The 21,638-nt window shown below is 43.9% G+C and overlaps 1 protein-coding gene across 1 annotated transcript in view; it reads left to right on the top strand.

Moving 5' to 3' along the window:
• LOC140907170 (dynein axonemal heavy chain 5-like) overlaps positions 1-21,638 on the top strand; it is a 266,273-nt gene that overhangs the window by 35,323 nt on the left and 209,312 nt on the right. The window contains exons 12-16 of the mRNA XM_073332494.1: positions 1,396-1,494; positions 1,947-2,128; positions 13,652-13,771; positions 18,965-19,166; positions 20,456-20,551. Of these exons, the coding sequence (XP_073188595.1) occupies positions 1,396-1,494; positions 1,947-2,128; positions 13,652-13,771; positions 18,965-19,166; positions 20,456-20,551 (699 nt within the window). The remainder of the gene's footprint in view (positions 1-1,395; positions 1,495-1,946; positions 2,129-13,651; positions 13,772-18,964; positions 19,167-20,455; positions 20,552-21,638) is intronic.

Genomic DNA, 21,638 nt, shown 5'->3' with positions numbered 1-21,638 from the left:
TAATCTTGCTGTGTGCGCTCAGAGTAATTTCTGCTGACTTTTGTGGTAAAAATAGTTTTTGATCTGTTATCCCTGCAGAGCCAACACATGTAAGAGATAGTGAGCTGGATTCCATTTCTTCCTGTGTAGCATCAACAGAATTATTTATCAAGTTCAAATCAGTCAGACCTGTGTAAGCTATTGTAGACAAAACGGATACACAGGTGTCATTGAGGAACTACTTTATTAAGGTGATAGTGTATAAGCAGGGAAGAACCCAGTATGTTTTAGAGCCTGAGCTGGTTTTGCAGGGCTGGCAGTTAGAAAAATCAACCGTCTCTATGTAAATTGAGCACATTCAATATTGCCAGTCCTGAACATTCAAACATAATGAGTCAGGCCCCCAAAACCATGATATTGGCTAAAGAATCATGAGATTTTACCAAGTGATAACATTGTGCTCTGTTTGTTTGCATCCTAGTTTTTGAGCTTTTAGGGTTTATGTTTTCAAGTTTGTTCTTTTTTAAACCATGAGGACTAGAAATTTACTTTAATAAAAGTCAGCTGAAATTCTGTTGAAATCTCATGACTGCAGGAGCTGTCTTGTGATAAATTGATGATAGTTGCCAACACTGCTTTGAAAAATATACAACTGAAAGGCAATAAACATTGGATCCCAGAATGCCATTTTTACACTTACTTTTCAGAGTAGAATTGCGGTTTAATCAGGCAAAACTATGTCAACTTCAGTGAGGAATTTTTCCTAAATTGGGATGTATAATCCTGTCCAAAAGCTGCTGATCATCAGGTAGCGATTGTTAAATATAGAGTGGGACAGATCTTTCCAATTCTTACTCCAACAAATTGTCTCATAGATTTCATTGGGAGTACCTTTATAAGTAAAGGTTTGCAGGATTGGCTCCTGTATTTATTCTTCTTTTAATAACATGCATCGGAAAGGTAGTGAGCCCACTGAGATTTGTGTGATAACCCTAAATCGGGGTGGGAAACCCTTTTGGCCTGAGGGCCACATCTCGGTGGGTAAATTATATGCAGGGCCATGAATGTAGGGCTGGGGCACGCTGCCCTTATCTGTGGGTACCACCCCCAAAGCTTCCATTGGCCGCGGTTCCTCGTTCCCGGCCAATGGGAGCAGCGGGGGGGCAGTGCCTGCAGGCGAGGACAGCACACGGAGCCCTCTGCCCCCCCGCACCCCAGGGACGTGGTGCTGGCTGTTTCCAGGAGTGGCGTGGGGCCAGGACAGTCGGGGAGCCTGTCTTAGCCCAGCTGCGCCATGGGGCTGGCAATCCTATGGGCCGGCTTGAAAGCCCTGATGGGCCAGATCCAGCCCGTGGGCCATAGTTTTCCCTTTCCTGACCTAAATGCTATTAATTTTAGTTGGCTTTTCCCTTTCAGGATGGTAATGTAACAAATGCTGCCAATGAAGCTAAAGACAATGTAAAATATTTATATACACTGGATAAGTTCTTTGGTCCACTTGGTAAAGCCTCACCTGTAAGTATGTTTATTTTTTTTAAATAAAGCATTTAGATGGTATGAAACTTAGAAGAGAAAAAAGGGCTATTACTCCCAGTGGGAGAATAACTCTCCTTTTCCATTTTCAAATGTAGTGCCCATACAATTGTTGAATTGAATGTATAGATTTCAAAGAACCGCCCCCCCCCTTTCCGGAAATGAAAAAATACTGCTTCTCATGTAGCAGATATTTGCCATTCCAGGTGCTAATGCAGGGGCAGGAACAAATCCTGGTGATATTCTCCCAAGCCCCACCCGCTGCTCGTGCTGAAATGAACTGCCACTGATAGTAAATTGAGCAGACCTGTCTAATATGATTGTCGCTTTAGTTCCTTGCATGCATTTCTTTAAGGTTTGCAGTAGGTTTTCATATTTACTAGTTTTTAGGACATTTGAATTGCTGATTTTTTCCTTTCCCTTTTGTGTCTTAGGCAGTAATGGTGGAACACATACCCAGGTTAATGAACAGTATTCGTATGATTTACAGTACATCACCATACTATAATACATCGGAACAGATGACTTCTCTTCTCCTCAAAATCACTAACCAGATGATTATTACATGCAAGATATATCTAAGTGAAGGTGTTTTGAAAATCTGGGACTTGGACAGGTAACATGACCTCTTACTAGTTTTACCTTCTTCTTTAGTTAAGACTAATAGAAAATTCATAGGTTAAATATGAACATTATTACAAAGTAATATTGTGTAAGCCCTGATTCACCCAAGCAAATAAGTTTTTAATTTGGAGCACTTGAATGCTTCTGTTCTCTTCAGCGGGAATACTCAGAGTGCATAATGTTAAGCACATGTGTAAGTCTTTGCTGGATCAGGGTTTATGCTATATAGATTGCCATTAAAATGCAAATACAACAATTTAAAAAGCTATTATTTTGTCATCATGACTTTCTTGATGCAAAGTACACTCAGAGAGAGGAAACTAGGATTAGGAACAAATAGATTCTTCGGAGAGAAAACCCTAGGGACAGGCAAGCTGAGAAAGCTTAAGCTCAGGTTTATGCTTTGTGTGTACTTAAGTTAACGATACAGGCAAACACTACAAAGGGGGTAAGTTTGCACCATATTCAATGTGGGTATGTACTCTATTAGGAGCAGAGTGGTAACTTGCTTGTACTGCTATTGTTCTGCACGTATTGCCACAGGGATTCAGTAGGGCAAATGTTAACTGTGCCAGATTTAATGGGGCCAGTGTAGCTCCTGACCTAGGAAAGCTAGATCCACATTAGGCTTGCAAGTTAAGTTAAACACACTCTGATTTTTTTGGAGACTTTAGTTTTGTTCTTCCTCGCTCTGTTACTTCCTTTTTATTATTTATTATGGCTATTATTTGTGTCCTTTGTCTTATACTTAGATTGTAAGTAAGTATTACAGGTTGTAAGTATTAGCCCTGGTCTACACTGCAAGTTTAGGTCAAATTTAGCAGTGTTAGATCGATTTAACCCTGCACCTGTCCACATGACGAAGCCATTTTTGTCAACTTAAAGGGCTCTTAAAATTGATTTCTGTATTCCTCCCCGATGAGGGGATTAGCGCTGAGATCAACATCGCCGGGTCGAATTTGGGGCAGTGTGGATGCAATTTGATGGTATTGGCCTCTGGGAGCTATCCCAGAGTGCTCCATTGTGACCGCTCTGGACAGCACTTTCAACTCAGATGCACTAGCCAGGTACACAGGAAAAGCCCTGGGAACTTTTGAATTTCATTTCCTGTTTGGCCAGCATGGCGAGCTCATCAGCACACGTGACCATGCAGCCCCAGAATCGCAAAAGAGCTCCAGCATGTACCGAATGGGAGGTACTGGATCTGATCGCTGTATGGGGAGACGAATCTGTGCCTTTTCCTTCCCTCCTACCCTCCTCCCATACCCCACCCGGGCTACTTTGTGAGTTATCTCCCTATTTTTATAATCAATTAATAAAGAATACATGGTTTTTAAACAATAGTGACTTTATTTCCTTTGCAAGCAAGCTGTGATCGAAGAGGGGAGGGCGGATGGCTTACAGGGAATTTAGAGGCAACCAAGGGGGTGGGTTTTCATCAAGGAGAAACAATCAGAACTGTCACACCATAGCCTGGCCAGTCATGAAACTGGTTTTCAAAGCTTCTCTGATGCGCAGCGCGCCCTGCTGTGCTCTTCTAATCGCCCTGGTGTCTGGTTGCGCGTAATCAGTGGCCAGGCGATTTGTCTCAACCTCCCACACTGCCATAAACATCTCCCCCTTACTCTCACAGAGATTGTGGAGCACACAGCAAGCAGCAATAACAATGGGAATATTGGTTTTGCTGAGGTCTAACCTAGTCAGTAAACTGCGCCAGCGTGCTTTTAAACATCTGTGGTGGAAAAATTAACCACGCGTTGTGTTTGGATCAGAACCAAGCCTGAAGCTCCTTTATTGATTACAATCGCAGGGGGGTAACAGCTCTAAATAGCTGCCCCCAGATGCAAAGCACACACAGCTTTTTAAAGCTTAAAACCACAGACAAATTACACATACTTTCGTCTTAATTACCTTATTTGGAATATAGCAAAATAAGCTTTTCCTGTTATTGACAGGTGTTCTTTTGCAGTTAACGTTTCTTAAGCTGTGCTGTTGCAATTGCCTTAGAATGGAATTTTCCACACTCTTTTCTTATGCTTCATATACACAGTTAGCTTGACCAACTTAGGCCTACTTGGGTCCACTGAATTTTTCCTCCACATGCCCCACCCCCCCTTTTTTTTTTTTGGATTGGGCCTAAACTTTTATAGCTATGTGCCCGTTAATTATTTTTTTTTGTTTTTTTGCCCAAACTGTGTTACACATTTTATTTACAATCATTAGTGCCGCCTGCTTTTTTGCGCCGAGATTGGCAGGTTTAGGGTTGGATTGTCAATGATAAATACATGTGTTACAGCAACAATAACATAACTTTATGCTAAACAGCAGTAAAAGCAACAACATTTTCATGGTGATAATGTGATGTGGTTGGGATTGTTGTATAGCTTTAGGGTATGTCTACACTACGGAATAAGGTCGAATTTATAGAAGTCGGTTTTTTAGAAATCGGTTTTATATATTCGAGTGTGTGTGTCCCCACAGAAAATGCTCTAAGTGCATTAAGTGCATTAACTCGGCGGAGTGCTTCCACAGTACCGAGGCTAGAGTCGACTTCCAGAGCGTTGCACTGTGGATAGCTATCCCACAGTTCCCGCAGTCTCCGCTGCCCATTGGAATTCTGGGTTGAGATCCCAATGCCTGATGGGGCTAAAACATTGTCACGGGTGGTTCTGGGTACATATCGTCAGGCCCCCGTTCCCTCCCTCCCTCCGTGAAACCAAGGGCAGACAATTGTTTCGCGCCTTTTTTCCTGAGTTACCTGTGCAGACGCCATACCACGGCAAGCATGGAGCCCGCTCAGGTAACCGTCACCCTATGTCTCCTGGGTGCTGGCAGACGCGGTATGGCTTTGCTACACAGTAGCAGCAACCCATTGCCTTGTGGCAGCAGACGGTGCAATACGACTGGTAGCCGTCATCATCATGTCCAAGGTGCTCCTGGCCACGTCGGCCGGGAGCGCCTGGGCAGACATGGGTGCAGGGACTAAATTTGGAGTGACTTGAGCAGGTCATTCTCTTTAGTCCTGCAGTCAGTCCTATTGAACCGTCTTATGGTGAGCGGGCAGGTGATACGGATTGCTAGCAGTTGTACTGTACCATCTTCTGCCAGGCAGGCAAGAGGTGAGGATGGCTAGCAGTCATACTGTACCATCTTCTGCTGAGCAGCCATGAGATGTGGATGGCATGCAGTCCTTCTGCACCGTCTGCTGCCAGCCAAAGATGTAAAAGATAGATGGAGTGGATCAAAACAAGAAATAGACCAGATTTGTTTTGTACTCATTTGCCTCCTCCCCTGTCTAGGGGACTCATTCCTCTAGGTCACACTGCAGTCACTCACAGAGAAGGTGCAGCGAGGTAAATCTAGCCATGTATCAATCAGAGGCCAGGCTAACCTCCTTGTTCCAATAAGAACAATAACTTAGGTGCACCATTTCTTATTGGAACCCTCCGTGAAGTCCTGCCTGAAATACTCCTTGATGTAAAGACACCCCCTTTGTTGATTTTAGCTCCCTGAAGCCAACCCTGTAAGCCGTGTCATCAGTCGCCCCTCCCTCCGTCAGAGCAACGGCAGACAATCGTTCCGCGCCTTTTTTCTGTGCGGACACCATACCAAGGCAAGCATGGAGGCCGCTCAGCTCACTTTGGCAATTAGGAGCACATTAAACACCACACGCATTATCCAGCAGTATATGCAGCACCAGAACCTGGCAAAGAGATACCGGGCGAGGAGGCGACGTCAGCACGGTCACGTGAGTGATCAGGACATGGACACAGATTTCTCTGAAAGCATGGGCCCTGCCAATGCATGCATCATGGTGCTAATGGGGCAGGTTCATGCTGTGGAACGCCGATTCTGGGCTCGGGAAACAAGCACAGACTGGTGGGACCGCATAGTGTTGCAGGTCTGGGACGATTCCCAGTGGCTGCGAAACTTTCACATGCGTAAGGGCGCTTTCATGGAACTTTGTGACTTGCTTTCCCCTGCCCTGAGGCGCATGAATACCAAGATGAGAGCAGCCCTCACAGTTGAGAAGCGAGTGGCGATAGCCCTGTGGAAGCTTGCAACGCCAGACAGCTACCGATCAGTTGGGAATCAATTTGGAATGGGCAAATCTACTGTGGGGGCTGCTGTGATCCAAGTAGCCCACGCAATCAAAGATCTGCTGATATTAAGGGTAGTGACCCTGGGAAATGTGCAGGTCATAGTGGATGGCTTTGCTGCAATGGGATTCCCTAAGTGTGATGGGGCCATAGACGGAACCCATATCCCTATCTTGGCACCGGAGCACCAAGCCTCCGAGTACATAAACCGCAAGGGGTACTTTTCGATAGTGCTGCAAGCTCTGGTGGATCACAAGGGACGTTTCACCAACATCAACGTGGGATGGCCGGGAAAGGTACATGACGCTCGCATCTTCAGGAACTCTGGTCTGTTTCAAAAGCTGCAGGAAAGGGACTTTATTCCCAGACCAGAAAATAACTGTTGGGGATGTTGAAATGCCTATATGTATCCTTGGGGACCCAGCCTACCCCTTAATGCCATGGCTCATGAAGCCGTACACAGGCAGCCTGGACAGTAGTCAGGAGCTGTTCAACTACAGGCTGAGCAAGTGCAGAATGGTGGTAGAATGTGCATTTGGACGTTTAAAGGCGCGCTGGCGCAGTTTACTGACTCGCTTAGACCTCAGCGAAACCAATATTCCCACTTCTATTACTGCTTGGTGTGTGCTCCACAATATCTGTGAGAGTAAGGGGGAGACGTTTATGGCGGGGTGGGAGGTTGAGGCAAATCGCCTGGCTGCTGGTTACGCGCAGCCAGACACCAGGGCGGTTAGAAGAGCACAGGAGGGCGCGGTACGCATCAGAGAAGCTTTGAAAACCAGTTTCATGACTGGCCAGGCTACGGTGTGAAAGTTCTGTTTGTTTCTCTTTGATGAAACCCCCCGCCCCTTGGTTCACTCTACTTCCCTGTAAGCTAACCACCCGCCCCTCCTACCTTCAGTCACCGCTTGCAGAGGCAATAAAGTCATTGTTGCTTCACATTCATGCATTCTTTATTCATTCATCACACAAATAGGGGGATGACTACCAAGGTAGCCCAGGAGGGGTGGTGGTGGAGGAGGGAAGGAAAATACCACACAGCACTTTAAGCACAGCACTTTAAAAGTTTACAACTTTAAAATTTATTGAATGACAGCCTTCTTTTTTTTTGGGCAATCCTCTGTGGTGGAGTGGCTGGTTGGCCAGAGGCCCCCACCACCGCGTTCTTGGGCGTCTGGGTGTGGAGGCTATGGAACTTGGGGAGGAGGGCGGTTGGTTACAGAGGGGCTGCAGTGGCAGTCTGTGCTCCAGCTGCCTTTGCTGCAGCTCAACCATACACTGGAGCATACTGGTTTGGTCCTGCAGCAGCCTCAGCATTGAATCCTGCCTCCTCTCATCACGCTGCTGCCACATTTGAGCTTCAGCCCTGTCTTCAGCCCGCCACTTACTCTCTTCAGCCCACCACCTCTCCTCCCGGTCATTTTGTGCTTTCCTGCACTCTGACATTATTTGCCTCCACGCATTTGTCTGTGCTCTGTCAGTGTGGGAGGACAGCATGAGCTCGGAGAACATTTCATCGCGAGTGCGTTTTTTTTTCTTTCTAAGCTTCACTAGCCTCTGGGAAGGAGAAGATCCTGTGATCATTGAAACACATGCAGCTGGTGGAGAAAAAAAGGGACAGCGATATTTAAAAAGACACATTTTATAAAACAGTGGCTACACTCTTTCAGGGTAAACCTTGCTGTTAACATTACATACATAGCACATGTGCTTTCGTTACAAGGTCGCATTTTGCCTCCCCCCACCGCGTGACTACCCTCTCAACCTTCCCCCCTCCCTGTGGCTAACAGCGGGGAACATTTCTGTTTAGCCACAGGCAAACAGCCCAGCAGGAATGGGCTCCTCTGAGTGTCCCCTGAAGAAAAGCACTCTATTTCAACCAGGTGACCATGAATTATATCTCACTCTCCTGAGGATAACACAGAGAGATAAAGAACGGATGTTGTTTGAATGCCAGCAAACATACACTGCAATGCTTTGTTCTACAATGATTCCCGAGTATGTGTTACTGGCCTGGAGTGGTAAAGTGTCCTACCATGAAGGACGCAATAAGGCTGCCCTCCCCAGAAACCTTTTGCAAAGGCTTTAGGACTACATCTAGGAGAACCGCGAATGCCAGGGCAAAGTAATCCTTTCACATGCTTGCTTTTAAACCATGTATAGTATTTTAAAAGGTACACTCACCAGAGGTCCCTTCTCCGCCTGCTGGGTCCAGGAGGCAGCCTTGGGTGGGTTCGGGGGGTACTGGCTCCAGGTCCAGGGTGAGAAACAGTTCCTGTCTGTTGGGAAAACCGGTTTCTCCGCTTGCTTGCTGTGAGCTATCTACAACCTCATCATCATCTTCTTCGTCCCCAAAACCTGCTTCCGTATTGCCTCCATCTCCATTGAAGGGGAGGTTTAGATTGGATATTAGGAAAAACTTTTTCACTAAGAGGGTGGTGAAACACTGGAATGCATTACCTAGGGAGGTGGTAGAATCTCCTTCCTTAGAGGTTTTTAAGGTCAGGCTTGACAAAGCCCTGGCTGGGATGATTTAACTGGGAATTGGTCCTGCTTCGAGCAGGGGGTTGGACTAGATGACCTTCTGGGGTCCCTTCCAACCCTGATATTCCATGATTCTATGATATTCTAAGGAGTCAAACAACACGGCTGGGGTAGTGGTGGCTGAACCCCCTAAAATGGCATGCAGCTCATCATAGACGCGGCATGTTTGGGGCTCTGACCCGGAGCGGCCGTTCGCCTCTCTGGTTTTCTGGTAGGCTTGCCTCAGCTCCTTCAGTTTCACGCGGCACTGCTTCGGGTCCTTGTTATGGCCTCTGTCCTTCATGCCCTGGGAGATTTTGACAAAAGTTTTGGCATTTCGAAAACTGGAACGGAGTTCTGATAGCACGGATCCTCTTCCCAAACAGTGATCAGATCCCGTACCTCCCGTTCGGTCCATGCTGGAGCTCTTTTGTGATTCTGGGACTCCATCATGGTCACCTGTGCTGATTAGCTCTGCATGGTCACCTGCAGCTTGCCACGCTGGCCAAACAGGAAATGAGATTTAAAAGTTCGCGGTTCTTTTCCTGTCTACCTGGCCAGTGCGTCTGAGTTGAGAGTGCTGTCCAGAGTGGTCACAATGGAGCACTCTGGGATAGCTCCCAGAGGCCAATACCATCAAATTGTGTCCACAGTACCCCAAATTCGAGCCAGCAAGGTTGATTTAAGTGCTAATCCACTTGTCAGGGGTGGAGTAAGGAAATCGATTTTAAGAGCCCTTTAAGTCGAAATAAAAGGCTTCATTGTATGGATGGGTGCAGGTTTACATAGATTTAACGCTGCTAAATTCGACCTAAAGTCCTAGTGTAGACCAGGGCTAAGTTACAAAACACAATACATTAGTCTGGGTACACAAAGTAGACATTTTATAGGCAGTATAAACCATTCTGCACTTGGTCAGCCTACAGTTGAGCAGCTCCTTAATACTGTCCAGGGTGCCTGTGTATGGCTTCATGAGCCATGGCATTAAGGGGGTAGGCTGGGTTCCCAAGGATAACTATAGGCATTTCAACATCCCCAACAGGTATTTTCTGGTCTGGGAAGTAAATCCCTTCCTGCAGCTGTTCAAACAAACCAGAGTTCCTGAAGATGCGAGCGTCATGTACCTTTCCCGGCCATCCCATGTTGATGTTGGTGAAATGTCCCTTGTGATCCACCAGTGCTTGCAGCACCATTGAAAAGTACCCCTGTGGTTTATGTACTGGCTGCCAAGGTGGTCCGGTCCCAAGATAGGGATATGTGTTCCATCTGTCACCCCACCACAGTTAGGAAATCCCATTGCAGAAAAGCCATCCACTACGACCTGCACATTTCCCAGAGTCACTACCTTTGATAGCAGCAGCTCAGTGATTGCGTTGGCTGCTTGGATCACAGCAGCCCCCACAGTATATTTGCCCACTCCAAATTGATTCCCGACTGACTGGTAGCTGTCTGGTGTTGCAAGCTTCCACAGGGCTATCGCCACTCACTTGTGAACTGTGAGGGCTGCTCTCATCTTGGTATTCTTGCGCTTCTGGGCAGGGGAAAGCAAGTCACAAAGTTCCATGAAAGTGCCCTTACGCATGCGAAAGTTTCAGAGTCACTGGGAATCATCCCAGACCTGCAACAATTCCTTATGCAGTCCCACCAGTCTGTGCTTGTTTCCCGAGCCCAGAATCGGCGTTCCACATCATGAGCCTGCCCTATTGCCACCAGGATGTCCAAATTGCTGGGGCCCGTGCTTTGAGAGAAGTCTGTGTCCATGCCCTCATCACTTTCATCACTGCGCTGCTGTCACCTCCTCGCCTGCTTTTGCAGGTTCTGGTTCTGCATATATTGCAGGATAATGCGCGAGGTGTTTACAATGCTCATAACTGCCACAGTGATCTGAGTGGGCTGCATGCTTGCCATGGTATGGTGTCTGCAGGAGAGCAGATTTGCAGCAGAAGTGGTGGCTAAAGACGGATGACACAAGAATAGATATTTATAGAGAACGACAAGAGGACCTGCTAGGCGGATTCATGAGAGCAGAGTTGCATGGAAGCGGTGGAGGACAACGGTTAGCACTGCGCACATTTCCCGAGGAAGAACACACGTACCCAGGAGCCCATGACAGACAACATGCAGCAATTCGCTATTGAGACAATAGCAGCAGAGCAGAGTTGCAGTGGAAACGGTGTATGATGACAGTTAGCAGCACCCAGGAGGACCAGAACGGATCCCCCAAGCTGCAGGAGAGCAGAGTTGCAGCGGAAGCGGTGGATGATGATGGTTAGCAGACCTACTGCACCATCTGCTGCCAGCAGCACCCAGGACAGAACAGCGGCTGTGTTGGCGAGCTGAGCTGAGCTGGCTGCACGTTTGTCATGGTATGGCATCTGCATGGAAAAAAGGCGCAAAACGATTGTCTGCCGTTGCTTTCACGGAGGGAGGGGTGACTGACGACATGTACCCAAAACCACCTGCGACAATGTTTTTGCCTCACCAGGCACTGGGAGCTTAACCCAGAATTCCAATGGGCAGCGGAGACTGCAGGAACTGTGGGATAGCTACCCACAGTGCACCGCTCTGTAAGTCGATGCTAGCCGTGGTAGTGAGGACGCACTCCGCCGACTTAATGCGCTTAGTGTGGACATACGCAATCGACTGTATAAAATCGATTTCTAAAGACTGACTTCTATAATATCAACCTAATTTTGTAATGTAGACATACCCTTAGATTTTTTAGGTCAGGGACCATTTTTCTGTGTTTGTACAGCACCTCGCACAGTGGGCTCCTTATCCATGACTCTTAGGCGCTGCTGCAATACAAAAGGCAAACAGGCAGACTAATGGGGGAATACAAGGAAACAATGAGACAATGTTGATCAGTGTGATAGGCTGTGGTCTCAGCACCAGCTGCCTCATCATCAAATTTTTTGTAGAATCATGGCAAAGGAGAGTTTAAGGAGGAATTTGAAGGAGGACAATGAGATGTCCTTATGGATATTTATGGGAAGCTCCTCCCACGAGTGAGGGGCAGCATAGGAGAAAGCACAAAGAAGAAATAGGAGTTAGAAATTAATATTAGTAATGGGAATGAATGTTTAGTTCATTGCAAGCTGTGCAGGGTGTCCAGTGTGGATAAAAGGCGAAAGGGCCATCTTCCAGACTTAAGAGAGACTTGCAACTTGTGCTTATGGGTGAAGGAGAAACCTGATGTCTTCACAGCCCAAGAGACCTCTTTGGTACCCTCTGTCCCCCTTTTGGGGAGAGGATTCAGAAGAGTGAGCTGAATCCTACAGGTAGGCAGAGAAGAGCCGCCCTGGAGTAACGTGTTAAACGGTGGGAGCTCTATAACTCACTGGACTGGACCCACTTAAATCCCTGGTATGTGAGAGATGGGCAGACCGCACAGATAGAATCCTTCCCCAGTGCTAATAAAGTTGTAGCCTCCTGCTTAAATCCATCCCTGTATCTGTCATCATTCACCTACATGTACTGATCAATGGGGCGAGAGATTGCATTTGTCATGGCCAGAGAAGAGGATGCTGCAATAGTGAAAACAAGATGGTGAAAGCCTGGACGAGAGTTTTCTCTTTGTGGATGGGTAGAGAAGACTGCATTTTAGAGATCTTGTGCAGGAATAAACAGCAAGATTTAGACATAGCCTTGATGTGAGGATCTAGAGAGAGGATCAAGTTAAAGATGACCCCTAGATTACAGGCATGACTGACATAAAAGTAATTCATGCTGAAGATTTCTAGTTGCTCTTTGTGTGTAGAAAAACGTAATTATCTTTAACCAGCACTCGAGAGAATAACCAGCACATGACAGAATATTGGTATGTACATTATAAATAAGGATAAGATTTTGTCATGGTAATTTTTAGTAAAAGTCATGGACAGGCCACGGGCAATAAACAAAAATTCATGGGAGCCTGTGACCCGGCTCCAGCTGCTCACAGATTAAGCCACAGAAGTCACCAAGGTTGGGTGAATTCACAGAATCATTGACTTCCCTGATCTCCGTGACTAAATTGTATCCTTAAAGATAAAGAATGTTCATAAATAAAATTAAAATACAATTTTTAACATACTTGAACAAAATTAATTTCTAATGAATTCTTTTTGTTTTATCACTTTGTTTGCTGAAGTCTCTGAGTGAGTAGGGTGAATTCATGAGGTTTTACGTTTGTTAATTTATGATTCCTTTGGTCTGACAAACGTTCTGGAAACAGAGTGACAAAGTCCTAACACAGTGATGATCTTTACAACTAGTTGGCTTATATATGTAATAACAGTCCATTATTTAAACTAAAAGGGACAAGTACAGCCTCCCCCTGCCCACTATTTAATCTATAGTAGCTATGTCAAGATTGGTCAAACTACTGCACATAAATTGAACCCAGCCTGTGGACTTGGGAATTGTGGCTTTCTAGATGTTCACATTTAAAGGAAACAAGAGACTTTTCTGACGTTTGATCCTACCTAAGAAGAGGAGAATCCAAACTTTCCTGGAAACAAGGACACAGTTTGTAGAGGAAAAAAATGGCTGAAGTACAGGAACTGAACAGGCTACATGGTGTAGGCAGTTCCTATCTGGCCTGTGCTGAGCAGTGTCATAGGGTCAAGATTTGGTCCAATCACAGTAAAACATAAAACAAAACAAAATTCTAGCCTGTAAAACAGTTTAAAAATGAACATTTTAATTTAATCCTTTTCACATTTTGAATGATGTATTTATATACATCTATGTACACATTTTATCAAGGTACTCTTTGTAATGTTAATACAATATTTTCTAAGTACTGGGCTTGATAAAATGTCTACGTAGCTGAAATGTTCTATTATTGTAATCATTTGTGCAGCTTTCTATGGTTATTAAGTTTGTCTTCTGTTCACTTTTGTTTTTAGGCAAGAATTATTAAAGAGGGTACAAGAATGTATTTATCTCAATGAACAATATCAAACATATTTTCAGAGAGTAAGGGAGAAGCTAAAGGAAAATCCAAGTGATCGGCAGTTTGATTTCAGGTAAATCATTCATTCTGTCCTTGAATCAAATCTTGTCCATTTATATAATTTATAACTGCACAATCAACATATGTTCAGATGAACTGGAGAGTTTAACATTCAGTGAAAATATAAACTGTAGCATGTTCCAGACCTGATCCTGCAGAATTTATTCAGAAAAATTTTTTCAGTGACAAGTTTTGCCAGAGTTTGTCACAGATTTGTTACCCATATAGGCCCAAAGGGATTTCAGTTGAACTAATGCATGAATTTAGAGTTAAGCATATTCGTAAGTGGGCTTTTTGATCAGGTCTTTAATCATATTGCTGTGGAGTTTAGATGCTGCTTTTAATTATTAGAACTGGGAGCACTGGCTGCTGGGAGTCTGAAAGGACAAGGAAACAGGAAGCGGGGCCGGGGGGAAGTTGAGGAGGCAGAGTGAGAGCTACTGAGGGTGCAGCAGCAGCTTGGTAAAGAGGTTTCCACTTTAAAAATAAAGTCCTGTTGAAGTTTGTTAGTACCTTCTCTGGTTGCTACAACATTTTGGTGACGAGGATAGATCTTTTGCCTCTGAACCCACTTGCACCCTTTCTGCAAAGTCCAGGTGAGCCTCCAATTGCTTTTACTGCCTAGATCCATATGTTTGAGACTTATCTGCTTCCAATCACTGCTACAGAGATTTCTGAAGCAAGAAAGCGTGCTCTGCTAATCCACTGCCTTGGAGCAGAAGGGCAGCATATATTTCACGCTTTTTCCCTTGCAGATGATAAATGAGACTGCACTCACTGCATTAAAGAACATTTTTGTGCCAAAAGTGAATGTAGTAGCTAATCACTACAGATTTCGCCAGTGTGACCAGAAAACAGGGGAGACTATAATGCAGTATATTGCTTCCCTGAGGAGTCTGATTGTAACTTATGACTTCGGGAATATGGCAGATGAGATGATTATAGAGACCAGCCCATTGAGAAAACAACCATGCTTCGTGTAAGAGAACGCTTACTTCTAGAACCACAACTTACACTAGAAAAAGCAATAACCACTGCTACTCAGATTGAGTCAGCTACAGCTGAAGCCAAAATAATGAGCATGGATACAGGAGGCACAGTCCAGGCTGTGACTCCTTTGCAGAAAAGTTCACTATCGCTGCAGACAAACGATTACAAGAGGAAAACTAATGGAAAACCACCGAATCAGCAAATTCAAAATACAGTAAAAACATGCTTTCACTGTGGATCCCCACAACACCTTGCAAGCTACACAGGATGTCCTGCAAAAGTAGCTCAGTGCAATCATTGCAAAAAGATTGGGCATTTTGCTAAAGTATGTCGCAGCAGCCAGTTCAATCAACAGGTGCATGCAGTTACAATACCAGATGTTACTGTGCTGAGCGTGGACAAAATCACTACTGCACATATTCCAGAAGAAATAAAGTGCACTGTAAATGTTTCCACCATACCCTCAGACAAATCACACTCTATTCAGCTAATGTTGGACATTGGCTTAGCAGTATCTATATTACCTTATTCCATCTATTTGCATTACTTTAACGATGTGCCTCTTACTGAACCCAAACTTCACTTGGTGTGCTATTTGAAAAACCATATTTCACTACATGGCTGCCTGCCAGCAATAGTTACTTTTGGTGATTGCTGTGTAACTGCAGAGTTCTACATTGTCCACAAAGGCACTCCTATCCTTGGCAGAGATTCATTGGCTGCTTTAAATCTCAGGGTAGTTAATGGACGAATTGATCTTCCTCAGCAAAGCACTCTTGCGGTACACACACCAGTTTCAGCTGGGACCCAACACCAGGTTGAGGAGAAACTCGGCTGTGCTTATGGTTTTATGCATAAAGTTAAAATGCGGAATAATGTGATGCCTGTACGACAGAAGTTACGGCGCTTACCATTTTCAGTCAGGGATGCTGTTTCAGAGGATCGTAGAAAACTTGTTCAAAAGGACATTATGGAAGAGATTGACTCCTCGGAATGGGTTTCACCTATAGTAGTGATGGAGAAGAAGGGTGGAGGCATTCGCCTTTGTGTGGACTTAAGGGAGCCAAATAAAGCTATTGTGATTGACAGCCATCCTCTTCCTCACATAGAAGAAGTATTTGCAGAACTCCATGGAGCAAAGATGTTTTCTGTTCTTGATTTGAAGACCACATACTACCAGGTTATGTTGCATGAAGATAGCAGAGACCTCACAGCATTTATTACACGAGGGACTATTTCATTTTAAACATGTTCCATACGGTCTCGCATCTGCCCCAAGTGCCTTCCAAAAAATGATGTAATTGATTCTGAAGAATCAACATGGAGTTCAGTGCTATCTGGATGATATTATAGTGTTTGGAAATACTTGTGAGGAGCATGACAATAACCTGCAGTCTGTACTAAACTGCATCAGCAAAGCAGGCCTCAAGCTCAATAGGTCCAAATGCAAATTTAGACAAACTGAACTCTCTTTTCTGGGGCATACAATTTCACAGGCTGGACTAGAACCTGATCCAGATTATATCCTGGCAATTTCAAATGCTCCTCCTCCAACAGATCTGCAAACCTTACGTTCCTTCTTGGGTCTGACCCCCTGGTATGCACAATTCATTCCCAATTATGCTTCTGTCATTGAACCATTACGAGAATTACTACGGAGAAGTTCAATCTTAGTGTAGACAACAGATGCACAAGCTAGTTTCGAAATGGTGAAAGACTTGATTGTACATAGTCCAGCACTTGCACTATTCACTCCTGCATTGCCCACAGTTGTAACTATTGATGCTTCTGGTTATGGACTTGGGGCTGTCCTCACACAACTTCATGAGGTCAACACAGAGAGGACTGTTGCATTTGCTTCAAGGACACTAAGTTATGCTGAGAGGAAATATTCTACAGTTGAAAAAGAAGCACTTGTTTGTGTCTGGGCTACTGAAAAATGGAGAACTTACCTGTGGGGCCGCACGTTCAAGTTGCGCACAGACCACAGCCCTTTGACGACGTTGCTCACCACGAAAGGACTGAGAAGAGCAGGATATCGTATTGCTAGGTGGCCTGCAAGACTACTCTCTTTCAATTATGAACTGGAATATAAGCCTGGAAACCAAAATGTGGTAGCTGATTGCCTTTCTCGCCTACCTTTGCCTTCACCAGATGGTCCACCGGAGGATGAGGGTGTAGTAGTTGCGCTTATTACAAGCACTCTTACTGCAGTTACAAGAAAACAATTTCAAGCTGCTTGCTCAGTGTGTCCAATTCAAGAAAAACTACAGGAATTTCTGACAAAGAGATGGCCCAGTAAACCCTAAAAACCTTGACCCAGTTTTGCTGCCTTACTTTAGAGTTTGGGATGAACTTTCTTTGCTTGATGGCTGTGTGCTATGAGGTACACACCAGTTACTTGTGCCAGAAGAATTACAGTCAAAACTCATACACCTGGCACATGATCCTCATCAAGGAATTGTCAGAACCAGACAACGACTACGGAATCTGTATTGGTGGCCAGGGATGGACTCTCAAACTGAAGCACTCATAAAATACTGTGTCACTTGCCAAAAGCATGATAAGACAGCAGTGACATGTATCCCTCTATTACAGCCTGTTCCTCTTCCTGAATCTGCATGGGAAAAAGTGGCGATTGACATTTTAGGACCCTTTGATACAGTTCCAAGTGACTGCCGTTATGCCATCACTTTCATAGACTATTTCAGTAAATGGCCTGAAGTAGCGTTTACATTGCAAATCTCTTCTGCTACAGTAATTAAGTTCCTCTCTTCGTTTTTAGCAGGGAAGGTAACCCCAAAGAACTGGTTTCAGATAATGGTAGTCAATTTACTTCCTTGGAGTTTGAAACTTTTCTTGCAGAGAGGAACATTTTACACAGAAGGTCATCCCTATGTTACCCTCGAGCCAATGGGGAAATCGAATGGTTTAACAAAAGTTTGAAAGAGAGTTTGCAAATGGCTAAACTGGAAGGGCGATTGTGGATACCCTTCACTACTGATTTCTTGCAAGCAAACCGGGCTACACGACATGCCACAATGCAAAGATCACCTGCAGAGTTACTGCATGGGAAACAGATGAATACTAAACTGAACATTGCTGGATTGTTAAAGTCACGACCTGATGCCCCAACCGCAGATGATATGAGAAAAACAGTTGAACAGAACCAAGCAAAGTATAAGGCTTTCACAGACAAGTGGCGGGGTGCTAAGGAACCAAAGTTTGGGTGTGGTTTCTTTGTTAGGATATGAAAACCTGGAATTTTATGCAAAGGGGACCATAAATTCATAGCTCCTCTTAAAATCATAGAGAAGAAGGGACCTTACACCTATTGACTTTCTGATGGGCAGGTATGGAATGCTTCTTATCTTGCACCTGCCTATGCACCAAGAGAGATTATGCTAACACCCAGTCTGTATTGGATGATTTCACCATAGTATCAACACAACAAGACATTGCACTGGAACCAGGGCTTGAGAGATGGCCTGTCATACCCAGACGACCACCTGTCTGGACTAGAGACTATGTTATGTAGTATCTACAGTGTTTTCAGTGTAATATTTCTGCCAACAGTATAGTGTCTTGTTTCGTATTTGTTCCTGTGGTTAGAACAACAATGTTTATTTCAATTGGGAGAGTTTCTTAAGAGAGAAGGGAATGTGGTGTTTAGATGCTGCTTGTAATTATTAGCACTGGCTGTTGGGAGTCTGAAAGGACAGAAAACAGGAAGGGGGGGGGGAAGTTGAGGAGGCGGAGTGAGAACTACTGAGGGTGCAGCAGCAGCTTGGTAAAGAGGTTTCCACTTTAAAAATAAAGTCCTGTTGAAGTTTGTTAGTACCTTGCCTGGTTGCTACAACAATTGCCAATGAGAGTTTTGCCTGAATCAGCACTGTCAAACAAGGCTTTCAGCCTGCATCTTAGCATTACAAGGCCAAATTGTGATGTTCTGAAAATGTGACATAAGTGGAGATACTCTTTTAAATAAAACAATTACAATTAGGACCAAAATTGGCACATGTAAGAATTAAGCATTAAGTACTTCATACTCATAGTAAAAGTATTTTACTTGATTCTGCACTAAGAAGAGTACATTTTAGAAAAAGAGAAACATTGTGCAAGTACTGGAAGAAAATATCTGAATTTTAGAAATTCTTGCAGTATGTTTTATTCCATATGTTTATGATAGTCCCTCTATTGCCTTTTTTATCATCAGTGAAAACTATATATTTGGAAAATTTGACGCATTCTGTAAACGCTTGGAAAAGATTTCAGATATAAGCAATATCATGGAAGGCCTTTTAGAGCTACAGAATATAAAAATAGAAGGTATTGAAAAGATCAGTGCTCGTTACCAGATGATTGCTACAAACACCAAATCAAAAACCTATGACGTTCTGGATCACAGGAAACAAGAGGTACGTATTTCAGAAATAATAATCAGAAATGTTAAACACTCGTGAAAATCTAAATCAGTCACTTTAAACTATGCATTTCCTTGAAAATATGGTGGATTTTATAACAGTGTACAAAAGAACCAGTGTAAAGTTTATAACAATATCTGCATTAATTTGTTTATAATTCTAACAGGTTCCTATCTTATTAAGACAATTTTAAGTTGTTAGACATTCACCACTGGTAGTTGTACCCAGATAAGTGAACTAGTTGTTAATGTGACAGCTTAATGGCCCAGTGGTGCAAACACTTTTTCTTGTATCTTGAGCATATTTTATGCTAATTGGAAAACAAAACTTTTTCCTTTTTTTTTGAGATCCGTGAACCTTGAATCCCATCTGGAAAACCCTAACTCATGCATGCAGTGATACTGAAGTCAGTGGCACTGCTTGCATCAGTAAGGATTAATTAGAGGAGGAAGAATTGAAGAATCAGGCCTGTAGTTAGCACTTAGGTGACTCTTTTATGTGCCGTGGTAAAGCACAGAGCTCAAACTGGATTGTTTTAATAGCAGTTCTTAGACTCTGTTCTATCAAAGCAGTTATGCATGTGCTCCAAGAACATGAGTAGTCTGATGGAAGCTAGTGTCACTACTCCCATATTTAAGGCCCCAGTTTCTTGAATCAGGGCCCTGTGCTTTGCTAGATCTGGACCATAATTACAACACATGAAAAATATTTTTACTTATTGCACTACCGTTCTTCCTAACTCATGGTTTGCAAATTTTTAAAATCGCTCTTTATGTTTCAGGCCTGGAGCACTTCTGGACTGTGCTCTGATGTCTGTAATATTTGTTGTATGGTTGTCCACTGAAAATCATATTTGGATGCCTGCTGAGGTTTTGGGCTGTTTCAAGATCTCTAACTGCTTTTATGGGTTTTTTGGCATTTCTACATATGAAATGATTGGGTGAGAGTATAGTGTGGACTGCCCCTGTAGGGTGGTGGGTGTCTCTTGTGAGATGATGAAGGCACTCAGAATCTCACAGGATTCTTCACACTGGGCATTCAAGATAAATCATTATGGAAAGTAGTCCTGCTAACTGTTTCGTGTTTGCCTGATCTAGCATGTAAACTCCTGGGGGGTTATGGGCTCTGTCACTGTACTGTTCTGTACAGTGCTGAATACACTTAATGGGAAGAATATGCAAATGCTGTATTGACTCCAAGAGGGTGGCTTTACATGAAAATTAATGACATCATATAACCCATTTTTGTTTCTTTTTGTTTTGTTACCCTCTCCCCCTTTTCAGTTTGAGAAAGATTACCTTGAATTTAAGAATCAAATTGAAGGTCTGCACCAGTCAATGCAAGAATTAGTAGATTCTTGGTTTGAGAAATCTTTAACTGTGAGTAATTCTGCAAGTAAAATACTTGACCTTCAGAAGTGCTGGGCATCCACAAATCCTACTGAAATCTCTGCATGCTGCAGATGTTCAGCATCTTTGGAAATCAGGCCACAATGCTTGTTCGGTGTGAGATAATATCAGAGGAGTTGAGCAGTATCGGCACACTCTTCAAGCTCAAGTGCACTCAGTCAGAAATATTGGAAATTTAAATACTGACAATTGTCAAGTGCCAATTTCCTGTTCTGTCTTCCTCACATCTTTTGTCCCTCTCGTCTTCCCCATTTTGTTTCGTCTTTCTCTTTTCTGCCCCAGGCTCTTACTTCTTCCCTACTGGTGCAACAAAATAATAAATTGCTCCTCTTGGAGCATCTGTCGTTAGCTCTCCAATTTACCTCACAGGCCCTGGTTCCTCTCTGCACCTCCAGAACTATCTGCAGTTTTGCTTTCCTTCTATTACTTCCTTTCAGTGCTTTCTGTCCTTCTTCTCTCTACTCCAGCCTACAGTTTGTCATTGGTACATTGGGGTGGAGTGGGCGCAGGGCCTGGGGTGTAGTAAGGGTTCGAGCACCCCTGGGTAACTAAGAAAGACGGTGCCTATGCTCCCCTCTATGCCTCAGAGCAAAGCGGTTGGTTGTTCCTTTTACACTGGCAAGGAAGACAGTTATATAAACACCTAAATTGACAGACAGATATTGTTAAGATGAATATTTCCCCCTTTTAAAAAGTGTATTAAAGATTGGCCCCCTATTGCTTCCAAAATGTTGGCTGGCTTTTTTTTTTTCATTCCTAATTGTGCTTACATTACAAGAATTATTAGGGGGAAAATGGGGAGTGGAAATTTAAAAGAATTAGAATCAAGTTTAAACTATTCCAAGTGTTGCCCCTTTTTGACCTGAGTTGCTAGTCAAAGTTCAAAGCCCTGTGAATATTTCAGGTTGGGATAGTAATTGATGAAGGCCTTGGGTATTTTTCTTAATGTAATCTTGTTTCTTTATACTCTAAATATAGGAGGAACCAGAAACAAAAGAATAGTTTATTAGCTTATGTCCCCAAGCCTCTTTAGCCAACACCAGAGCCAAAAAGTTCT

This window comes from Lepidochelys kempii, chromosome 2, assembly GCF_965140265.1.
Source record: "Lepidochelys kempii isolate rLepKem1 chromosome 2, rLepKem1.hap2, whole genome shotgun sequence".
Lineage (NCBI taxonomy): Eukaryota > Metazoa > Chordata > Testudines > Cheloniidae > Lepidochelys > Lepidochelys kempii.
This window is presented reverse-complemented; position numbering and strand designations above follow the sequence as displayed.